The 24527-nt window shown below is 44.5% G+C and overlaps 1 protein-coding gene across 2 annotated transcripts; it reads right to left on the bottom strand.

Moving 5' to 3' along the window:
* Positions 1–6915: 6915 nt before the first annotated feature.
* Positions 6916–13380, bottom strand: PFDN4 (prefoldin subunit 4). Of its 2 annotated transcripts, none has more exons than XM_053394292.1 (4): positions 13167–13380; positions 9858–9965; positions 9336–9476; positions 6916–7296 (listed from the first exon to the last, which is right to left on the bottom strand). In XM_053394292.1, exons 1-4 carry the CDS (start codon positions 13188–13190, stop codon positions 7165–7167), a joined length of 405 nt encoding a protein of 134 aa, XP_053250267.1. In that variant the 5' UTR covers positions 13191–13380; the 3' UTR covers positions 6916–7164. The 2 variants fall into 2 exon arrangements, with proteins under 2 accessions (XP_053250267.1, XP_053250268.1); XM_053394293.1 differs by lacking the exon at positions 13167–13380 and adding an exon at positions 10064–10191.
* Between the last annotated feature and the right edge of the window lie 11147 nt (positions 13381–24527).

Here is a 24527-nt window from a genome sequence, read left to right as displayed (position 1 = left end):
ATAGCTCCATGGATGAGTGGCATTTTGAGAATTCCCCCCACCCCAATAGTCTACAGATTTAGTTATTTCCTAAAAGGGAAAGCGGAGAGCCTTGAAAGCAAGTTGCGGATGATCAACACAAATTGAATTTCAGATGAGAAATCATGAACATTCGCTTCCGGACTTTACTCTTTGAGGAACGCTCCCCTAATCAGGGGGGAACTGATCGATAGCATCCGAAGCAGTGTGCCATGTAGCATCTAAACACAACCTAAATATTGGATATTTGCAAGGAAACAGAGAGGAAGGAATGAGGGGGCAATTTAGCCACTCATCCTGAATAATTAACCTACCGGAGAAAAATCACGCTTGTTTTCTCACAGCCAATTTGTGACTCCAAATGTACCCGGTAAACTGTGCCCCATGAATTATTTATCGAGTTCTGATAGAAGGCTTTAAGCAAGGAAGCTCTCCTTCATCTGTGTCCGTCGAATCGAGATGCGCTAATGAAACGGCTTGTTGTTTTGGAAAGCCGCTCCCCTGAAGGTAGGAATAACCTTTAGTGGCCCCTGTCGAGTGCCGAACAAAGCATGCCTCCTCCATCCCTTTTGTTTCGCTAGAGTTGGAGATACTTCATTTTGCCTTGGATCTGGGCCAAGGTCTGGGGAAGAGCTGTTATGGGGTTGCCATTCAACATAGCAGCCCTGCAGGATGAATTCTTTCTCTCTCCACTCAAATGTGTACTCCAGCTTACCTCATTTCTGCCGAGACCATATAACACTGGTCCTGAAAGATCTTCATTGGCTGCCAGTATGTTTCCGAGCACAATTCAAAGTTTTGGTGCTGACCTTTAAAGCAAAGCCCTAAACGGCCTCGGTCCAGTATACCTGAAGGAGCATCTCCACCCCCATCATTCAGCCCAGACACTGAGGTCTGGCACCAAGGGGCTTCTGGCGGTTCTCTCACTGCGAAAAGTGAGGTTACAAGGAACCAGGCAGAGGGCCTTTTCGGTAGTTGCGCATACCCAGTGGAACGCCCTCCCAACAGATGTCAAGAAAATAAACAACTACCTGATTTTAGAAAACACCTGAAGGCAGCCATGTTTAGGGAAGCTTTTAATGTTTGATGTTTTATCATGTTTTCAATATTCTGTTGGGAGCTGCCCAGAGTGGCTGGGGATGCCCAGCCAGATGGGCGGGGTATAAGTAATCAATTGTTGTTGTTGTTGTTGTTGTTGTTGTTGTTGTTGTTGTCTCCTTATGCTGTGCGCTCCTGTGGTACATAACTGACTGCCAAGCGAGGGCAGTGGGACACAGTGCAATGGTGTCAGAACATTGGGCCGCTTCAGAACTAAGGGTGGGGAAGAAATTGGATTTGGTGCGCATCTGAAGAAGAATCTACCCAAGTCACACTTTCCAGAATAATATGCAAACTGAAACACAGCCAGCCATCAAAATTTACACTCCTCCAAGATTTGCAATGCAGCTCTCCACCCAAGTAGAGTATACAAAAATGCATACATTAAGGAAAATGGCAAACATGCATTATACTCGGGGAATCAGCTTGCAAAAATGGGTTATATTTTGTCCAAACTGCACGTAAAAATGTGTTAGGAGAAATTTGCACTAAAATGCTGGAGAACTTTCATGAGGATTAAAAAACCAACCAACAACAATAGTGCAAATTGCTGCAGAAACATGAAGATCTGGAATAAAAGGCTGGAAAAAGTAGAAACTGAGAAAACTGTTGGAATGTTGCATGTGAGAGTCAACTGCATGCCAGCAAATTCAGGTCATGCAATTGCAGTGGATTTGGTGTTTTTACACAACAAAACCACTTCCTAATTATTTTTACTCAGCGGCAAAGCAAAAAAAAACAAGCCCACACACTTCACCAAGGGTAAATGTGCCACAAGCCACACACAAGCCTTTTCCAAACACAGGGAGAGAGAGAGAAAGAGAGAGAGAGTCTGTGCTTCCAACTGCAAAAATTGAATAACAATATATTCCAGGCTTCTGGTTCCAAATGCTTGATGGCACAGCTAGTTACTATGAGATTTTCCATATTTCAGTGAAACGGGGTGGTCCCAGGGACCAATGAAACAGCTTTCTTATTTTTCATTTTATTTCTTCACTGTGTTCTTCCAAATGTGCCAAATTAAAAGATCTGGAATCCACAGCCTGATAAATATATGATGTTGCTGCTTGTTAGCACAACTCTCTCTTAATTTATTATTACATTGAGATCAAGCAGCTGTTAGCAGTGCTTAGCACCAATTTTGCATGCATTGGAAGGAGACGTCCATCATCCAGTGGCAGTTTGCATCTACTTGGCGCGCTATTTTCAGACTTGCACAGTCCCTTTTTTCAGGCGGTATGCCAAGCCATTGCATGTAGTTAAAAGAGAGAGAGAACACCCCACAACTGCTCACATCCACCTTAAATTCATCATTTTTTAAAAAAAAAAAGTTAAAGGAGCCCTGACAGTTAAGTCCAGTCACGAACGACTCTGGGGTTGCGGTGCTCATCTCGCTTTACTGGCTGAGGGAGCCGACGTTTGTCCACAGACAGTTTTTCCGGGTCATGTGGCCAGCGTGACTAAGCCACTTCTGGAGAAACCAGAGCCGCGCACAGAAACTCCGTTTACCTTCCTGCCAGAGCGGTACCTATTTATCTACTTGCACTTGACGTGCTTTCGAACTGCTAGGTTGGCAGGAACTGGGACCGAGCAATGGGAGCTCACCCCGTCGCGGGGATTCGAACCGCCAACCTTCCGATCGGCTCAGTGGTTTAGACCACAGCGCCACCCGCGTCCCTAATAAATTCATCACTGCCACTGGCTAAAAGCTTCCTTGCTGCCTAATTTTCCAATCATTCTGTCCGAAGTGACAAACATCCAATCAACATGCACAAATTGGATGTCCCTTTATGTCAGGAGCATAAATTTAGCTTCAATTGCTAGTGTTGGACACCGGATGACATCAGGACACCTATTTACATCTGTTTGATGATTTTGCACACTTAGCTCTCCTACTTAAAAAAGAGAGCCATGCCAGGCATTGGAGCCACACCCTCCGGCAAGAGCTGAAATGGTGAGGAGGGCTATAAGAAGGTAACAGCCCCTGCTGAATTAGACCAAAGCCTTATCTAGACCACCTTTCGGTTTCCCAGAATGGCCAACTAGATTATGACGACGATGACAATCAGTTGGATTTCTTACCTGCCCTTCACCATAAGGTCCCAGGGCAGATTAACAATATAAACATACAATATTAAAATCAATTAAATCCGAAGGACAACTGAAATAGATCCTGCAAGCCTTTGCAAAGAAACTTAATACCTCAAGGTTGGAAGGATAAATACCCACCTTTGCTCCTCAGTGCTCTGAAGATCTTGCTCCTTTCTATGTTCAGATGTGTATCTTATGCGTGTCCATCTCATATCAATATCTGTTTGGACCAATGGAGTGCTTATATTAATTTATACCCTTAGGTCAGGGTTGATGGGTTAGCTTTATTGTTAATGTAAGCTGACGCTGTTTCTTTTGGTTACATTTCCTTTTTTTAAAAATGAAAATCAGTTAAAACAACTTACAATTTGAATGGGGTAGATACCAAGATGATAGATAGACAGACAGATTAGACAGCTAGATCCTGGGCGTCAAAGGCCAGGATAAAGAGATGCATGTTCAGCATATACATATGGGAATCTCACAGGTAAGGCATGAGTGAAACAGCCTTCTCCAGTCCCAATGACTGGTGTGCTGGAGGTCCCACCTATCTATCACGACTAGTTGCCATTGAGACCATTATCCTCCATGAATTTGTCTAATCCCATTTTAAAGCCATATAAATTGGTGACCATCACCACCACTTAGGTCATTGTTAGGTCAAATCCCATTGTTTGTAACCATACACTGTGTAAAGCAGTGCTTTCTCTTCGCTGGTTCAAAAATCACTCCGGAGGATAATGCAGGACAGAATTGCTAGCTATGCAGTTAAAGACTGTGTTTGGCTCTCTGTTCACACATTCATCTAGTGCCAATAATCTAGTGTCTAGTGTACCCAAGAGATTCTAAAGCATGTGTGAAGTAGGCCTTTGTACCCACTGAAAGTTTCTGCCTTTTGAAAACATACGTCCAAAGTTTCTCCCTTCCGTACAAAACTTTTAATTGTGTTATTGGGCAGCAGAGATTGAAGAAACACAACCCAGAATCAAAGTGCACATCTTATTAGTTTACCCCCGAGTGCTAATTTTAAAACAGGCCAATATTGAGCCTGCTGTCTTTGTCCACCACTTTTCAAGCATTGCCTTTGCATGTGGCGCTTAATAAGCCTTCTTTGGCACCAGCTTATTGCCCTGGTGTTTCCAAAGACAATTATGTTGTGTTGTTCAATGATTAAAGAAAAGGTCTCTGCTGGTTACTGACTTCTTGCTTCTGCAAGTGGGTGAACTACAAGCGCGCGCGCACACGCACACAAGGAGAACAATAAGTTACCTGAACTATTTTGAGATATGAACTCACATACACATAATGAAGTCCAAACTACATGTGGCATGAGGCCCCCATGATAAGATCTCTCAACAAATTTCTTTGGTTAAAAATAGCCAGAGGAGGAGGGGGCGAATTTGATCAGAGCACAAAGTGGTGTTTCATTTTTATTTTTCTCAAAGGAGACCAGGGTGGCAAACACTTACATGATATAAAGTACAATTACAAACAAACCATATTGAAAACATTTAAAATCTGTTGGTGGTAAAACAAACCTTACCTACAGCTCATGGTTTGCCTGCAATGAGATAAACCATGAGCAAAAGATTGGATGTATCACTAAGCCGAACCATGACTTAGCTCACAGCAGCATGGCAGCGGCAAGATTGGAAGAGGAGCAAAACAGCCACAATCTTCTCTCCAGCAAGCCATAATACATTTGCTCATTCGTGCTGAACCATAGTTTGGCATAGGGTTATGTGCACAAATTGGGTCACTGTCAGAGCGGCCAAAGCTGCTTCTTCCTGCCATTTTCACTTCCATCAGCCCATCCTTGTCTTGCCGAGACAGTAAAGACCAGGTCAAAAACATGCAAGGAGGCTGTAAGCAAATGTTTCTGCACTTTCCTAGTGGTCCAAAGGACTAATATGAGCCAGCCACAACAGCAAATAGATTGCTGAACCTCAACTGGAGAGACTGGAGTTCCAAGTCTCAACCTAGTGGTGCAGGGCCCCACTCAGCAGAATAAGCAGAAGGGTCCCCAAGCACATGAGCTGCCTTACCTTCTGAAGTACCTTCTGAAGATCAAGCCTAGGATCTAAAATTACCTATCTGCACCACCAGCTCAGCCAAGAAAGTGGCCTTGGGTCAGACACTACCTCTCAGCCAAACCTACTCATCACCGGGTTCTTGGGAGGCAAGAGTGGGTGGAATGAGAGCTCCCTGGAGAAAGGACAGCCTACTACATGAGTCTCTCATTTCCTGTCTGATAGCTCAGTCAGTAGAGCATGAGACCTTTAATCTCAGGGAAGTGGGTTTGAGCCCAATGGGCAAAAAGATTCTTGCATTCCAGGGGATTGGACTAGATAGCCCTAGGGCTCCCTTCCAACTCTACAATCCTGATTCAGCTGACAGAATGGTTTGAAGGCACACGACGCAGCTCAGAGCCTGCCAAGATGTTCGCTAGTGAAGAACACTAACAAAGTAAATGGCACTCTGCTCTGTTCTTCCCTGTTTGCCTCTTGGCTTTTGAAAATCGGGTTTGGAGCCGACTGAAATAATCTGAACCACTTTCTGTTGTAGGGGCAAGATAAGTATGTGATGTTCTGCTGCAGAGGTGAGCTAGAATCCAAGAGCAGATGGAAAGCCCTGCTGGTGGCACAGAAGTCAATTATTCTGCTTCCCATTGTGACCAACCGGTTAACCCCAGGAAATCCACAAAGACGACATGAGGGAAATTACGCTCTCCTGCTATCACTCCCTAGAAGCAGGTAGTCAGTGGCTTCCTGAACATGAAGGTTCCATATCACCCTCTTGAGTAACAGGCATTGACAGACCACCTCTCCAGTAATTTATCTAGCCCAAGCCCCTCTTCCTGCTGAAATGAATTTGTGGTTCTTTGGCAAATACGGCAATTTATTCTGTGGAAATCTCTTTGCCCTGTTCTCTGCCTAGAGATAGCTGGCATTCTAGTGCCATCTTCTGGGCAGTCAATAATAGCAGTTTGCTTCATTAGCCACAAAGGCACAGAAGACTTCTCAGGGTATGTTTTTCTCGTATACAAATGTTCTGGGATTTTCTACGCTTATGCTAGGCACTTTACATGTGGTTTTGAACATCATGAAAAAAGACTGCTCCGTCCCCCATCCCCCCCCCCTTGTGCTTTACTTAAAGACTGTAGAGGCCTTGCTTTTCCATTTTTAAATGGCACCTGGTAAATCAATAGCCATGGTGTAAAAGTACCATAAGTGATAGGGAAGAACTATTTGACCCTACATTTTTATAACACCAATGCTGGATGTTGCAATGCAATTAACACATTGAAGACAGGAGATTCAGCGCAATTATTAATGGAAAAAATGCACTTAGGGGTGTTTATTCTAAGTGCTAAGATATTCTCTGGTGGCAACCAGGTATCCATAGGACTTCATTGTCTCAGTCTTCACAACCAGCATAGTACGTCAGTGTTATGAGCCCCATATTGTAAACGAAACCCTAAGATCAGTTTATCCTAAGCTCACAGGCAAGATGACATTTGAGCTGCCTGCCTCCTGGGTCACAGCTCGGTCCCTCTGCCTCTATATTCCCATTACCATTAAATTGAAGGTGTTCAAAAATAATGATTGCCAGAAAGAAGACTGATCATTGAGTCTACAGAGTGATTTCACACCATCCCCTTGTTATACTACATTATTTTTGGAAGGACATTTTAAGCACAAGACGCAATAAGTTTGTTTGACTTTTATTATCATTTCAATAAGCCTTTAAGCACCCAACCTTGATAATGCACCTGCGGAATTTGGATTTATTCACTTAACATATATAAATAATGATACATTTGCAAAATAAGAATGCCGTCTTTAAATACATGAAACAGACAAGTGAATGCATTTTTCCTGAAAACGAACAAATATGTGGGGCTTCTCAAAAGAGCAGAATAATTAGTACAAAAACAAAATACTATTTCTACAATATTTAATTATCATCTGCCTCAAGATTTATATTGTTGCCGAACTTTGCATAAAGCTGGACTTTGAGGTCTGATAATACTCTCTGGATGGATTCTACTCGCGACTCCAAAGCGCCAATTTCTTCCTGCAGGTTTTTCTGAGAAAAAGAAGAAGAAAAAGTAACAACCCCAAACAAATCATAAAAAACCACAACTGCCTAACATCCAGTTCTCAGAAGAAATCTATAGATTTTCTACAGGACCAGCTATTATAAATGACAAGACACTGTAAACAAGCTTTTTGGAAACACGTTAATCAGGATTAGGGGTTCAGAATATTATTATTTTTGTAAAAATCAGAATCAGAGGGAAAGCTTCCTAATCTGTCCGAGCATAGACTCTAGAGCTTTTTAGAATAAAGCAGAAGAAAGATCTGTGCAGCTGCTTGGAAAACAGGATCAGATTGGATAGAATGGGAAACTGTGGCTTAACAAACTCCAGGAGTCTGGAATTAAGGCATGAGTCAGGAGGGAGAATGGAAGAAAGTGGTACGCATTACTGATCTAATAAACAATGGTTTGTAAGACCAAGACTGATGCATTTCAAGTGATCCTAAATGAAATCTGATGAGCTTCATGGAAATCAGTGTCAGCCAGTTTTGACCACTATTCTAATTATAACTTTTTTCAAGATGGGGAGAACATAGCTGGTTGTATCCAGAGTTAATCAAATTGGGAGCTGCAAAAGCTGCCTTCCCCATCCTCTCCGGCCCATGGCAAACCCCAGCCTCCACAAAATTTGGGGGAATTCACCTTCCTGCACCACAGCCCACCTCCATGAGCAGGTCCCCCAGCCCCAGTGGAGTATTTTCAAAGATAAGGAGGCTCCGGGGGGGGGCGGGAATGTGTGTGGGAAAGTCAGCTTCCACCAGCATCATTAGGCACGCTTAACTCTGGATCCAATCCAGTGAGTTTTATACTTAAAGCAGGAGCATATAGATTAATGATAAATAAGAAGGCAAATGTATCAATGTCCCACTGAAAGGTATACATACTGAGGTGTTAAGGACTGGAGTTCAGGGCCACTAAGTTTTTCCAAATCCTGCAAACCTAGTTTTCCATAAGGTGGTAAACCTGTGTGTATGAACAGTACCACTTTAAACTGCAAATGGGGGCTCCCAATAATGATCTTACATGTGAAAATATTGCCTCTCCCAGCCTTACCAGGAGATGTCAGGGAACAAACCCGGGACCTTCTGCATGCAAAACAGATGTTCTAATGTGGAGCTATGTCCCTTCCACCTTTGCAATGGAGTAATACATTCAAGATGCCAGCTTAACACCTCAGTGACGACTAGGCTCACAACCTCTAGTATCAGTACTGGGGGAAATGGCTTATCAGGTGCCAGGGAACAGGGCTGGCAACCGGTTGGAGGGGCCCTGCCCCATCCACCTCAGCATCTGCCTGCTGGGCCTTTCAGATAGCCTTACCAAGCAGTGGCATGGGTAGGCATTACTGGAGAAATGAAGATGGCAGGCTGCTGCAGCCTCGCCCCAGCTTGTGGCTTCACTTCACAGCACCAGACTGAGCACTACCAGCCTACTGCCCTAGTGAAAATGGGTAAAGAAAAAAGAAAGAGACACCGGCAACCAGTGTCAGCCCAGAGGGCCCTCCAGAGCACATGAGCCCTGGCATTTCATAGGAAGTTGCCATACACTATGACAGACCATTGACCCATCTACCTTTATGCTGTCAATACTGACTGGTAGCAATTCAGACAGGGCTCTCTCCCAGTCCTACCTGAAGATGCCAGAGACTGAATCTGGGACCTGCATGCAAAACTGATGCTGTGCTACTGAGCTGGATGCATGTCAGCTTCTGACACCAGGCCCAACTTCCTATAAGGCAGCTCCCCATCTTGCTATATTGGTGGGGCAGTATGGGGGCAAACCGGCCTGTTAATATGGATGCTGTGTCTGTCCTATGCACAAAACCTACACAGCAGAAATGTTTAATACTACAGTATTTAATATTATTTAGTATAGTAACAAACAGAGAGAAGAGAAGAGAGAGGGAAAGAGAGAGAAGACTCTTATCAGGTTTTTATCTGCCAGACTCAATGATGCTTCACACACAAATATTTTTTTCTGTATCACTGAGAGGACCCACAGAAGATCCACAAGGAATAAGCACGAACCTTTGCTTCCTCCAGCATCTCTTCTGTTTCTTCCTGTGGGTGGCTAATGAAGACATCTCCGATTTGATAAGGTATCAGTAGTGAATCGTCGTCAAGCATCATGAGGTCATCACATGCATCTTGCAAGTTCTGAAGCTGTTTCTGTGATCAAGAGATCAGTAACTCTCCCATCCAGTTACTAGTAACATACTAAAAACTGTAACCTAGTAATTTTAGCATGCCTGAAGAGTTGTGTACATAAATATATGTGCTTCCTAGTGAACACCAGAAAACATTAATCACAACTTTGATTTTTTTATTTGACTACTATGCATTTTCAGTTACCCAGTTTGACTTGCACTGTGCCTATTCATTCTGCTACCAACGTTAAATAAACAATGCATTTCCAAATAAGTGTGGAAAAATATAAAATTTCCCACTTCACATCACTGGAAGTTCCACTCAGTTAAATGGGACCTTCTACACAGCTGGGCGTTCATACAGTGAACAGATTCCCATCCAGAGGCTTTATAGTAAGGGTACCTTTTTATCCTCTATTTCTTCTTTCAGTTCTGTAATTCTGCTGGTGTTTCTTGCGAACTTGTTAATTTTCTGTTGATCCTCAAAGGTAACATTGACATCTTCTGCTGCCTGGAAAAGACCAGCAGAAACAGGGAGAGCTCAATACACATAACACACAAGACAATCATATGAGTTTTCAATCCAATTATGGAACACAGTGTGCTCACCATTAAAGTTTCTGCTTTAGATTAGCTAGTCAACATATCCACATTTTACCAGCATTATTTTCCAAAGGATTTCAAACCAGCTGGCTACATAAACTCAACAGAAGCAAGACCAGGAAGGAAACAAAAGCACATTAACAAGGAGCACGAGGACATTTGCAGACAAACACCTTGGGACATTAGCATAGACAAAGTGACCATAGGTAACACCTGAGATCACAAAGGAGCCAGTGTAGTATGCTTACTACACTGTATGCTTACTACTACTACAGTGTATGCTTACTACACTGTATGCTTTCTACACTGTATGCTTACTACTACTACAGTGTATGCTTACTACACTGGCTCCTTTGTGATCCCAGGTGTTACCTATGGTCACTTTGTCTATGCTAATGTCCCAAGGTGTTTGTCTGCAAATGTCCTCATGCTCCTTGTTAATGTGCTTTTGTTTCCTTCCTGGTCTTGCTTCTGTTGAGTTGTACTAGTGTTGTACTAGGTTCTGAGAGACCCAAGTTCAAATCCAGATTTGGACGTAAAGTTCACTGGGTGGCCTTGAGTCAATCACTGTCTCTCGAACAGTATTGTTGTGTGAGAGAGAACCACACACACTGCACACTGCCTTGAGTGCCTTGGAAATGGATGTAACATTGGAACCTGACACAAGTAATAAATGTGAAAAGTTAGTCTTGGCTAAGTTAGGCTGCATAGATTTCAAAAGGGACAAAATTAAACTAACTTTGTCTGGATCCAACCGTAGTAAACAGATAAAATAAACAATGCCCTATGGTTTATAATGGGGTGTGTGCATTTTTCTCCCTCAGTGCCCTTTGCATAATTGTACAGTAATCAAGATGTTCAATGCTGTCACATGTAGATTGAATTGACACGACAGATTTCTATGTATTAACTGCATGTATCAATCGGCTTACCAATGCAAGGATACGTCTTTTCAACTCTTATTTACTGTGAATGGTCACTGCTAATAATATAATTAGAACTGTCTATACTCTTCTGCTGTCAAACCTAGACAGCATCTTAAAAAGAGACATCACCTTGCAAACAAAGGTCCATATAGTTAAAGCTATGGTTTTCCCAGTAGTGATGTATGGAAGTGAGAGCTGGACCATCAAGAAGGCTGATCGCCGAAGAATTGATGCTTTTGAATTATGGTGCTGGAAGAGACTCTTGAGAGTCCCATGGACTGCAAGAAGATCAAACGCATCGATTCTTAAGGAAATCAGCCCTGAGTGCTCACTGGAAGGACAGATCCTGAAACTGAGGCTCCAATACTTTGGCCACCTCATGAGAAGAGAAGACTCCCTGGAAAAGACCCTGATGTTGGGAAAGATGGAGGGCACAAGGAGAAGGGGACGACAGAGGATGAGATGGTTGGATAGTGTTCTCGAAGCTACCAGCATGAGTTGACCAAACTGCAGGAGGCAGTGGAAGACAGAAGTGCCTGGCGTGCTCTGGTCCATGGGGTCACGAAGAGTCGGACACGACTAAACGACTGAACAACAACATACTTTTCTGCATTGCATGTCTGTCTGATCGTACCAAATCCCAACACACGCACACACACACACACAAAATGTACCCACAACTCAGGAAAACACTTCCTGTATCTGAAGTGGACTGTAGCCTGCATGCCATAATAAATGTGTTGAGCCTTTTGTTGTTTTTGCAGCAAGAGACTAACATAGGTGCCCCTCCAGAAAGCCCTTCAAATGCACAAAACACACACCACCCAACACTCAACAAGTATGTCCAAAAGGCCAGATTCTTTGTAGGGTGAACACCAGCCTGCTTGTACACTCCAACTTGGGAGCAATTCCTGTTAAATTTATTGAGACTTTCTTCCAAGGAAAAATGCACAGGATGAAGCAGCGAGTCTTACAACGGGATCTGTTTGTATGTACCAAAGAACAGATTTAGCTAAAGCAAGTTTAGCAACATTTACTATCTGGATAGATGGATAAAGGTAAGGTTCTGTACTAAGGCAGGAAGAACCAGCTCCACAAATATATGATGGGAAACAGCTAGAGTGCTAACAGTACACGTGAAAAGGACCTAGAAGGCTTTATGGACCACAAGGTTAACATGAGTCAATAGTGTGATGCAGCAGCAAAAAAAGCTAATGCTATTCTAGGCTGCATATAAGTATAGCGTCCCAATCAAGGGAAGTAATAGAACCACTCTATTCTGCCTTGGTCAGACCACACTTGGAATACTGTGTCCAATTCCGGGCACCACAATTTAAGAAAGATGTTGACAAGCTGGAATGTTTCCAACTAGTGGCTCCTTAATTTAAATGTTGTGAGGGTCCTATGCCCTTTTGAAATGTGTTTTTTGGGGGGGGGGAGGAGGAGGTTGTTTTTATTTTGATTGTGTATTTTGTGGTTTTATATTTTGATTTTATTCTGCGAACCGCCCTGAGATCTCTAGGTATAGGGCGGTATATAAATTAAATTAATCAATAATTTAATAATAAATTGCAGAGGAGGGCAAAAAGAGCCTGAAAAACCAAGCATTATGAGGAACGGTTGAAGGAGCTGGGCATGTTTAGCCTGAAAAAGAGGAGACTGAGAGGAAATACCCATCTTCAGATATCTCAAGGGCTGCCACATAGGAGGCGGGAGCAGGCTTGTTTCCTCCTGCTCCGGACGGTAGGACTCGAACCCATGGCTTCAGGTTGCAAAAAAGGGAGATTCCGACTCAAACACCAGGAAAAACTTTCTGGTAGGAAGAGCTATTCAGCAGTGGAACCGTCTCCTTCAGGAGGTGGCGGACTCTCCTTCCTTGGAGGTTTGTAAGCAGAGGTTGGGTGGCCATGGATGCTTTAGCTGAGATTCCCGCCTCGTAGGGGGTTGGGCTAGATGACCCCCGGGTGTACCCTCCGACTCTAAGCTTTTATGGTTCTGTTTGGCCTCGGGCCAAAGGTCGTTATTTTGGGGGGGGAGAGAGGCTGAGTCCCGAGGCTTCCCGGTCCCGCCGCCTCGCCTGGCCCCCCTCAGCCTCCCTTCACAAGGCAAAGGCCACAACCAGAGGCGCCTCCGTAGCCGCCACAACCTCTCCCTCCCCGGCCTCCCTTCAGCAGCTCACTCACCGCTTTCTTCATGGTGGCCGCCATCTTGGGGACTGAACTACGTCCTCTCCTCTGGAGGGGGAGACGGCTCCCCCACTCGGCTCTCCTCCAACCCGGTTTTTGTTTTGTTTCTCTCCCCTGAGGAAAAATTAAAACATACCCCGGGGTTATTTTGTTCCCTCGAAGGGAATTTCGCTCCCTCTTCTCAAGCTTATCAGAGGGTACCACCCCCCTCTCTGCGGCAGATGTTGGTATCGCCCGGCTTCAAAGGAGAGTCGGAGGGAGGAGGCGAATGCCGGTTGGCCGGCAAAAATCGAAGAGGGAAAGCGCATGCGCCCAATAGGTCCGGTTGCCGCGCGCGGCGAGAGCCAGCAGGTGGCAGAGCGGACACGGGGAAGGGTTTGGGCTTTTGCAGGTTGGGGCGGGAATCTGCCGCGCTCCAGATGTTGCTCCCAGCATCCCTGACCTTGGGCCATCCTGGCAGGGGTTGATGGGACTTGGTGGTCCCGCAGCATCAGCCCCTCTTGGGACAGATCTTTTTCTGATTTAAATTAAATTTCTAGATGTGCATCTGCTGGAGGAGACTCTCGAGAGTCCCATGGACTGCAAGAAGATCAAACCTCTCCATTCTGAAGGAAATCAGCCCTGAGTGCTCACTAGAAGGACAGATCCTGAAGCTGAGGCTCCAATACTTTGGCCACCTCATGAGAAGAGAAGACTCCCTGGAACAGACCCTGATGTTGGGAAAGATCACAAGGAGAAGGGGATGACAGAGGACGAGATGGTTGGACAGTGTTCTCGAAGCTACCAGCATGAGTTTGACCAAACTGCGGGAGGCAGTGGAAGACAGGAGTGCCTGGTGTGCTCTGGTCCATGGGGTCATGAAGAGGCGGACACGACTAAACAACAACAACAAAGATGTGCATCTAAATTAATGTCACCGTGTAGCATGCACAACACTTTTTGTGCAACACTTGTATGTCTTCTCACATCCTCTGTGTTGGTGGCAAAATTCTTTCTTTTGGGGGGGGTCACAGACACATTGTTTATTTTATTTATTCGCTTTATTCAGTGGTCAGTGGTCTGTGATACCTAGCTGAGATTGAAGGTCATTGAACTCAGCAGGCCTTTATTATTTTAAAAAAACAAACAAACATGCACAAGTTTGAGCTATGAATCAATAAAAATGCAGAATCAAAATACTAAAACAAGCTACAGAGAAGTGCAATTATAGGGAGAGAAAAGGTTTGTTAAGCGAAAGATGAAAACGCTGCTGTTCCCTATAGGTGAGAATGCAACAAGAGATCTATGTAGCTGGAGTGAAGCCACTTGCTTCAATTGCGGGAACTTCCAGATTTCCTGACTTGCTTATACGTAGAAAAAAATCCCTAGTTTTCCTTTTTGCTGTAGAGATCTGCAAGTTGCAACCTGGCCCTCTGTCCCCTATGAAGATATTAATTAAACATAACAATTGTCTTTATATAATAATGAATGGTGCTCCCTCCACAATTTTGGTGGGGGTAATAACTCTCTAATCCAGTTTCGACATTCACTTTGTTTTACCAACTAGTTCTGTATTCCATAATACAAGAAAAAATCACGTCAAGCAATAACATTTCACAAAGGCAGCTGCGAGAGACATGTTGTGCCACCAAGCCGTGTTTTCCTCTCATATGAGCCTCAAGCTTTAGGGGAGGGGGAGGGGAGACAAGGTGTGGCTCTGGCTGTGCTGGATGAGCTCACAGCCTTGGCACGGACTTTAGAGCAAATTGGGGAGATCAAAGCATTCTTTCGCAGCAGCATTTCCCTTAACTTGGATGGAGTCCAGATATCTGCACCCCTTTGGCATTGCATACCTTTGCTGGCTACCTCTTTTAGACTCAGTGCCAATGCCCAAATAAACACTGTGGATAGAGACCATGAAACACATGCAGCTGGCTCCTTAATACTCATAAGGAGAGCTCTGCTGGATCACACCGAAGGCCCATCCAGTCCAGTATCCTGTTCTTACAATGGCCAACCAGATGTCTGCAGGAAGCCCATACGTATGGACCCAAGTGCAGTAGGGTTTTTCCCACTTATGATTTCAAGAAACTGGCATTCAGAAGTGTACTGCCTCCAACAGCAAGCTCTGGTGTTAAGAGGATCTGGTTTAGACTTTTCCGGTTTGTCAGGAAACAAGGTCTTTGCAAAATGAATGAAGATAATGAATTCCATGACTAGGAAACATTCCATGGATGGGGATTCACTGTCCGAATTAATTCCATTTCAAAGAGAGACTGGGCGTATTTCTTTGACTTCATTATGCCCACACGTTCACCCAGGAGGGCGACGCCTGGGAAAATATAAACAGTTGCTCCACCAGAGAACTTTGTGTTCTCCCAGCCTCAGTGATGTGGAAAAAAAATGGGCCAGCAATTTGACCGGAGTTGCAGAACCAGTATTTTGCCTCATTTTGATAATTTTGTGTTATGTTGAATTACACTGGCTTTTAGTAATGTTTTGAAACAACTGGGTTTTTTTAGAGATTCTTGCGGCATCTTTTCGTATAATCTTCCATTGTACTTTATAATGTGTTCCACATGCGACATGTAAACCAATTTAGGAAGATTTTTTTTCTTGAAAAGCCATATGCAAATGCATTTGAATAAACAAGGTAGTAGCAGCTATGGAACTCAGTAGGATTTACTCATGGTAGGGCACCTGCCTCATATGCAAAAGACCCCTGGTTCAGTCCCTGGCACCTCAAGGTACAGACCCCCTGCATGAAACCCTGGAAAACTGCTGCCGGTCAGTGTAGACAATACTAGATGGTCTGCTTCCATATAAAGCAGCTTCCTATGTTCCTAATACACTGTGATACTGTGATGCTGTTCCTTTAGGTAAAGGGAACCCTGACCATTAGGTCCAGTTGTGACCAACTCTGGGGTTGCGGCGCTCATCTCGCTTTATTGGCCGAGGGAGCTGGCGTACGGCTTCCAGGTCGTGTGGCCAGCATGACTAAGCCGCTTCTGGCGAACCAGAGCAGCGCACATAAATGCCGTTTACCTTCCCACTGGAGTGGTACTTATTTATCTACTTGCACTTTGACGTGCTTTTGAACTGCTAGGTTGGCAGGAACAGGGACCAAGCCACGGGAGCTCACCCCATCACAGGGATTCGAACCAATCGGCAAGTCCTAGGCTCTGTGGTTTAACCCACAGCGCCACCCACGTCCCTGTTCTTTTACTCAATAGCAATAAATGCCTTTTTGAAAGTGTGTCTAACATTCTAACCACCAGGCCACACCAGCTGGTCACAAATAGGCAACAGCCGGAGCTCATTAAGTCTAGGAGAACTGCAAAGGGAGAGCAGAAAAACAGGTTGCTGAGTCCAACAGCTGGTCCTGCTTTGACTTTTCCAAGGTGACTTTCTGCCCTCGGATGATGACATGTGTTACAAAAGAGCAGCATGGCCAAGCTTCTTTGTAGGTGGCCTGATGAACATTGTTCTCTGTTTTCCCCAGCAGGAAACCCCACATACCATTGTGGCTAGAGTCTTATTGCACTTGGAGCAGGAACACCAGAGGGTCAAACCAAAGGGCCAGAGTAAAATGTGAAGATTAATGTGTAGGCAAACAGGAGAGCTTCCACACTGCACAACAGAGGAATCCAAAGCAGCAGTTGCACTAGTGGAAATTCATTGCTCAGCAGATCCCACCATCTATTGTGCAACAAAATTGCCAGCAAGCTGTGCAAAAACATTTCACCAGCAGGACAAACATACCACCAAGTGGCTTCATCTTACTGCTACCTTGGCTACAACCACTGTAGTACTGTGCCAAAACTTGTACAGTGGTACCTCGGGTTACATACGCTTCGGGTTACATACGTTTCAGGTTATAGACTCCGCTAACCCAGAAATAGTACCTCGGATTAAGAACTTTGCTTCAGGATGAGAACAGAAATCGTGCTCTGGCGGCGCAGCGGTAGCAGGAGGCCCCATTAGCTAAAGTGGTGCTTCAGGTTAAGAACAGTTTCAGGTTAAGAATGGACCTCCGGAACGAATTAAGTACTTAACCCGAGGTACCACTGTACAGTGGTTCCTCGGGTTACAGACGCTTCAGGTTACAGACTCTGCTAGCCCAGAAATAGTACCTCAGATTAAGAACTTTGCCTCAGGATGAGAACAGAAATTGCACGGTGGCGGCACAGCAGCAGCAGTGGGAGGCCCCATTAGCTAAAGTGGTACCTCAGGTTAAGAACAGTTTCAGGCATCCTGATCAAATTTGCAGATGACACCAAACTGGGAGGGGTGGCTAACACCCCAGAGGACAGGAACACACTTCAAAACGACCTTGACAGATTAGAGAACTGGGCCAAAACAAACAAGATGAATTTTAACAGGGAGAAATGTAAAGTATTGCACTTGGGCAAAAAAAATGAGAGGCACAAATACAAGATGGGTGACACCTGGCTTGAGAGCACTACATGTGAAAAGGATCTAGGAGTCTTGGTTGACCACAAACTTGACATGAGCCAACAGTGTGACGCGGCAGCTAAAAAAGCCAATGCAATTCTGGGCTGCATCAATAGGAGTATAGCATCTAGATCAAGGGAAGTAATAGTGCCACTGTATTCTGCTCTGGTCAGACCTCACCTGGAGTACTGTGTCCAGTTCTGGGCACCACAGTTCAAGAAGGACATTGACAAACTGGAACGTGTCCAGAGGAGGGCAACCAAAATGGTCAAAGGCCTGGAAACGATGCCTTATGAGGAACGGCTAAGGGAGCTGGGCATGTTTAGCCTGGAGAAGAGGAGGTTAAGGGGTGATATGATAGCCATGTTCAAATATATAAAAGGATGTCACATAGAGGAGGGAGAAAGGTTGTTTTCTGCTGCTCCAGAGAAGCGGACACGGAGCAATGGATCCAAACTACAAGAAAGAAGATTCCACCTAAACATTAGGAAGAACTTCCTGACAGTAAGAGCTGTTCGACAGTGGAATTTGCTGCCAAGGAGTGTGGTGGAGTCTCCTTCTTTGGAGGTCTTTAAGCAGAGGCTTGACAACCATATGTCAGGAGTGCTCTGATGGTGTTTCCTGCTTGGCAGGGGGTTGGACTCGATGGCCCTTGTGGTCTCTTCCAACTCTATGATTCTATGATTCTATGATTCTAGGTTAAGAACGGACCTACAGAACAAATTAAGTTCTTAACCCGAGGTACCACTGCATTCCAATTTCTTGAAAGTGTTTTTTTCCCTAAGAAAAAGGATTCAATTTTTCTCTCTCCTTCTCAGGGCACTTAAGAATATCTTTGGAATGTATGTGGGTGCAGACTTTCCAGATTCCCTTCTTCTTGTTGGCTCAGCCTGGTGTGTGTGTTTGTTTGTGTGTGTGTGTGTGTGTGTGTGTGTTTCCTTCCAGTAAACATTTCCCCTACACTCTCCAGCCTCCCTGGCTGCTGACACTTCCAAATGCCCCCCTCCGGAGTTTAACTGAGGAGCAGGCACCCAGGAAGGCTGCAGAGTGCAGGTGGAACAATTTGTAGCATTAGTGAAATCACAACTATAGGTATTCCTCAACCACGTGAGGGTATTTCTTCCTCTCCTTTGGTAACATTCTAATGCAATTTCACTAACTGATGAAATACGGTCTGAACTTAATTACAGGAGGGTTGAGGTTTTTTTTAGCAAATGACTACAATTCACACCTCTGATATACTTAATAGTTTTTAAAAAACAACAACAACGTTTTGCAAAGGTGAGTGAGTTGCTTCCTCTTCTCCAAAGGGAATTACCCTAGGTGGGTTCTTTCTCCCAGAGACCCAATGACTTCCACATATGAATAATCCCTGCTATGTCTGAGTCAAAAAGAATTTCAGATAAAAGTGAGGGGGGGTTGTTGTGAAGGCTAGGATGGCTTTACAGCTTGACAAAGAACTCTTTCCCCCGCATGCACAGGCAAGACTGGTCCTGGGTACGTGTTGCTGAGACGGAGACTTATTTTAACTCCCTGGCCTTTAAAAGTGAAAGCCATGTCCTTGGCACAATCAGATGAACTCTCTGAACTCGCTGTCCTTTACTGCAAGGAGGCGGCTGGCTGCTTTGAAGTTGTGTGGGATGCCTTCCTGGTTTTTCTGCTTCTTTCCACAAATGTGAACAATGTCATGCTTGCATAACAATAGAATCATCGCAGTGGCAACACCGCAAAATCCAACACAATCAAGGGTCCCTTAAGAAGGCGAATGCAGCTGCATTTCATAGTTGGTGTTGCTCATGCATTCTTGCTAAGTCATCCTTACAGCTAACCTCCTTGAGGATATATGGTTATGGAGGAATTACTATTTATTTCACAGACAACTGAAGGCAGCCCTGTTCAGAAAGCTTTTCTTTTTTAATTACTTTTTTATTCAAAATTAAAACAAAACATATTATCCAGAAACATCTCATCCTTATTTTCCCCCTTTTTTCCTCCCTCCCACGCCCTCCCCCCACAGAACCCCCCCACCCCCCCACCCCCCAACTTCCCTCAGTTCCAGTCTTTGATTTCTCTAAAAATGCTGTTTTCTGCATGTTACACAGTTGTATAGATCCTCAAGCTATTTAAGTAATAATTATCAATAAAAAGTTTGTGAATGTTAATTCAAAACCAGCCAAGGAGTCCAGTTCGCTTTGTTGCGTCTTCAAATACTTTGTAAAGGGTTCCCATTCATCCTTAAAGTCACAGTTATCCTTGTCCCGTATGTCGGTTTTGCCAGTTCTGCATAGTCCATCAATTTTTCTTGCCATGATTCTTTAGTTGGGGTTTCTTCAGTCTTCCATTCTGGTGCTATTAAAACTCTCACGGCCTGTTTCAGGAAGCTTTTAATGCTTGATTCACACACACCCACACACCCACACACCCACCCACCCACACACCCCACACTGTTTTTGTTGGAAGCCACACAGAGTGGCTGCGGCAACCCAGTCAGATGCATAGAGTATTATCATCATCATCATCATTATCATTATTAGTGTTAGAGAAAGAACAACTATTTGTTTACCACCACACTTCAATCATATTCTGAAATGACAGAAGGGTATTTTCTGAGCCAGCTTCCTGGTTATGTATTTGGGACTAGCACCCAAAGGTGCTGAGACTAGCTCCAGGGCCCATTTAGATTGGCGTTTTATTGCAGGTGTATTCTGCAACATGTTCTTGATACGGTAGCAGAGCTTTCATGGTGGATTTATTCTGCTTTAGTTTTGTTCTGCAATGTTTCCCCAGCGCTACCACATTATTGCTGTCCAAAGGGGCCATATAGCACAAGTAAAATGGGACAAAAATAAACCAGAACATTTCCAGCATGATGTGAAGGAATTTGAGCAGGAAGTTGCAGGCTACACACTGTTCGGAAAGGAAGCAGTGTGACCACCCCGAACCTTTTGCAAGTGCAAACGGTATTGACAGCAGAATTGCATCATGGACACAAATAATCATGAATGCATAACAAAGACCCCCCCCCATACACACACACATTCCACATCCCAGAGCTGATGACTAGTAGTTGAATCAGGCTCCATCTGCACTATACATTTAAAGCAGTATTATACCACTTTAAACATTATGGCATTCCCCAAAGAATTCTGGGAACTGTAGTTTGGCAAGGCTGCTGAGAGTTGCTGGGAGACCATTCCCAGAGTCCTCTGGGAAAAGGGATTCTACTTTGGGAATGGTAGCTCTGGGGGGGGGGGAGCAGGGGGAATCTCCTAACAACTTTTAGTGCGCTGTCACAAGTTACAGTTCCCAGAATTCTTTTGGAGAAGCCATGATGTTTGAAGTGGCATGACACTGCTTTAAATCATAGCTGTCAGCTTTTCCCTTTTCTTGCGAGGAATCCTATTCAGAATAAGGGAATTTCCCTTAAAAAAAGGAAAACGTTGACAGCTATGCTTTAAATGTATGGCGTGAATGTGGCCAATGTTATCGCATTATCAGTGAATAGAGGGACACTCTTTTTTTAAAATAGAGGGACACTCTTGCAGGACAAAAGAAAAAAGAAAAGAAAACCCCCAAACATTTGTGGGATGAAAATTTACAGGATTTCTGCAGGAAGGAACTGGGCATGCACTGGTTAGAAATGAAGCAGTACATGTGCTTTGAAACTTTTGCAGCTGCAAACAGTATTGAAAGGAAGATCACATATAGCTGCCCCGTCGTGAACACAAATCATCACGTGGGCACAATTTAACAAAAGATTTTTGAGCGGGTGGGGGAGGGGGCCTTGTCTGTTCTCTCAGTATTGACCCTACTAGAGTAACTAGAAATGTGTCCCCTTTGCAAAGTTCCCTCCCCCCCCCCATCTTTTCCTTCTTATTTCATCACTTAAGCAAACTCCCTGGGGCTTGAGCGGGAGACCAAATGCTGGTAAGGGCTTCTGATGTGCTCTAATTGGAGGCTGGGCCCTCTGAAGGGATAAGTGGTGCAATCATCCCCGCCCCCCCCCCACCCTGTGGCAATATGTGCACTCCGTAATCCAAACCATTCCTGAGGAGGGAGAATTGCAGCTGGGCTGGGAATGGAAAAGACAGGCAGGATCCAAGGCAAAGAGTCTGTCCAAAGAGCCTCCTTGGCCCGACTCATCTAATCTTTAACATCAATGCACAAGAATGGAGATATCTAACCTGGTGCTTAGAGGGCACAGAGTTCAATCAACGGTGGCCCAAGAGTTTGAATTAACTGTCATTAAGACTGCAGGAAAATGGAGTGTGTGTGTGTGTGTGAGAGAGAGAGAGAGAGAGAGAGAGAGGGAGGGAGGGAGGGAGGGAGGGAGGGAGAGAGACTTCTGCAGGAATCCCAAAAGTTGGGGAAGAGGCATTTCAAAATGTCTGATCCATTGATAAAGCTTTAGAGCAGACCTTGGCTGAAAGCATACAGGTGGGAGAGGCGACAGGCTGGCAGAGATAACAAAGAGACAGAAATCTGGGTGGACGAGGAGTATTGAAGATCATGACCCCAATAACCGAATCCTGAATAACAGAACCAAGTGAAGAGACTTGCACTCTCCCTGCAACTTGCCCAGAGGAGACTGATATGTGAGCCCACACAGAACTCAGTAAAGAACTAATCTAAAGCCTGCAAGTGGTTTCTCACAATGAAACACAGTGGTCGTGGTTCTTTACGGATTCATGGAAAGATTTTTTGACAGGCAAGCAAGCACGCCTAGATTTTGCAGATGAGCCTGGCTCAGGAACAGATCCACTGGAAATGGGAGTTCAGGCTCAATATAGACCTAGCCTGGATGGATTTTTCAGCAGAGGCAGGTGTTATCAATTGGACCTTTTAAGCAGGAACGTGTGACTGGGCTGGCTGGTTGCCAGATCCCCACACCCCCATCCCCAGTTACTATAAATACCTTACTAGTTTAACCTGCCTGCCTGCAGGCCTTCCCCTGGGACCCACTGCTCAATTCTTTTTTACACTACCTGTCTGTTATTTTAATCTTGAAAGAGGTAATTAAAAGTCTGGTGACATCTCGTGTGCCATCTCTTTTAACTGACTGGTGAATTTGGAAGGAGGATTTCCCAAAGATGTTGTTCCTCCTTGACAAGGAGGCAAGGTGCACAGCGGTGGCAAAGCAGATGGTGGCGACAAGATCAAGGTGGCAGTGCCAGTTGGCAGCGGCAGATCAAGACAGCCTCAAGTGGCAAAACGGGACACGCCACCCCTGGGTGAAGAAGATACCTAGATGTCCTCATAAGAGCAAAATCCATACAAAGTGTAGGCAATTCAAAATGCTGTTTCTTGCTATTGCTTGCTATGCCAACAGAGTTACAAAAGCAAGCAAGCAATAGATTTTGTACAAATAAATAAATACAGTGGTACCTCGGGTTAAGTACTTAATTCGTTGAGGTCCGTTCTTAACCTGAAACTGTTCTTAATCTGAAGTACCACTTTAGCTAATGGGGCCTCCCGCTGCTGCCAGAGCACGATTTCTGTTCTCATCCTGAAGCAAAGTTCTTAACCTGAGGTACTATTTCTGGGTTAGCGGAGTGTGTAACCTGAAGCGTATGTAACCTGAAGCGTATGTAACCCGAGGTACCACTGTAGTGGCCTTGGTCAGCATTTGATTTCTAGTAATATTAATGTGCAATTTGAAGTCCATCTAGAATCATAGAAATGTAGAGTTGGAAAGGACCTTGTGAGTCATCTAGTCCAGCCCTCTGCAATGCAGAAATCACAGCTGAAGCCTCACTGACAGATAGCCACCTAACTTTTGTTTAAAAACCTCAAATGAAGTTGAGTGTGCTACCATTCAAACAGTTCTAACTATTAGAAAGTTCTTCCTAATGCTTTGTTGGAATCTCCTTTTTCATACCTTCTTCTTCTTTTTTTAAAATAATTTTTATTAAGTTTCCCATTTTAACAATCCAATCAAATCACATTGAATGTTCCAAATTATACAAATACAAATCAAATAGTCCAAATATTCTGCCTAAATTATATTTTTTTTGTTGGGATTTCCCATGCTTCAAGTTCAGGGGGGCTCTGATCATCTAATCTCCTTTTTCGTACCTTCGGGAGCAGCAGAAAACAAGCTTGCTCCATCTTCCATGTGACAGCCCTTCAGATATTTGAAGATGGTTATTGTATAATCTCTCATCTGCAAACCCCTTCTTCATGTGTCGGGTGGGTTCAGCAATTACCCAGAAGTGAAGTGCACTCTGTACCTGCTCAGAGGCATGTCCCTCCCATCTTCCACCACGTCAGAGCTGAGCCGCAATGTTGCCAGGTGAAAACCCTGGCACAGGTTATATTTCAGGCATGGCATTCACTTAGCTCTGGGAATAAGGGGCTTAGCAGTGTGAGAGGAGGAAGGGACGCAAAGTCTGCCTTCTATCCACACACACACTTTTCCCGAGGTCAGCCTTGTGCATTCACTCTTTTTTGCTTGCTCTCAAAGGAAGGTGGAAGAACGGGAACAAACTGCACCCCAGGGCAGTTTCTCAGCATCAGCAGAGCCCATAGCTCTGAGTTCAGCAGTGTCTCAAAGGCTGGAAGGTTACTTGCTTATCGTTAGTTTATTGTCTTTCTCAACAGCTCCAATTACTCACTTGGTGGTGAAAGATTGACAAAGTCATCTCTGTGTTTCACTTAGAACAGCACTGGAAAGGGGCGTATAGTCCGTCAAAATCTGTTGTAAACCATGCTCAGTGCCACTTTTATCGAAGCACAAGTTGCACATGTGGTCCTGAATGACATCCACATAGATCACTTTCCTGGTGTGTGTGCCACATCATTCGATACATCGCACCAGGAAGGGGGCTTGAACACAAAGAATTCACATTCCAGTATCTTGCTGCAGGTAACACTTATTTTTACTAATCCAAGCTCTCTAACTGTACCTGTGTATGTGTGGTACTG

Source organism: Podarcis raffonei, chromosome 6, assembly GCF_027172205.1.
Source record: "Podarcis raffonei isolate rPodRaf1 chromosome 6, rPodRaf1.pri, whole genome shotgun sequence".
NCBI lineage: Eukaryota > Metazoa > Chordata > Lepidosauria > Squamata > Lacertidae > Podarcis > Podarcis raffonei.
This window is presented reverse-complemented; position numbering and strand designations above follow the sequence as displayed.

Excerpts from the sequence above, each read along its gene's own strand:
- PFDN4 (XM_053394292.1), bottom strand. The coding sequence starts at position 13,190 with ATGGCGGCCACCATGAAGAAAGCG. Across the intron at positions 9,477-9,857 it reads AAGAAATAGAGGATAAAAAG|AAACAGCTTCAGAACTTGCA; the intron begins GTACCCTTACTA and ends TCTTGATCACAG. Across the intron at positions 7,297-9,335 it reads AGATGCTGGAGGAAGCAAAG|AAAAACCTGCAGGAAGAAAT; the intron begins GTTCGTGCTTAT and ends TCTTTTTCTCAG.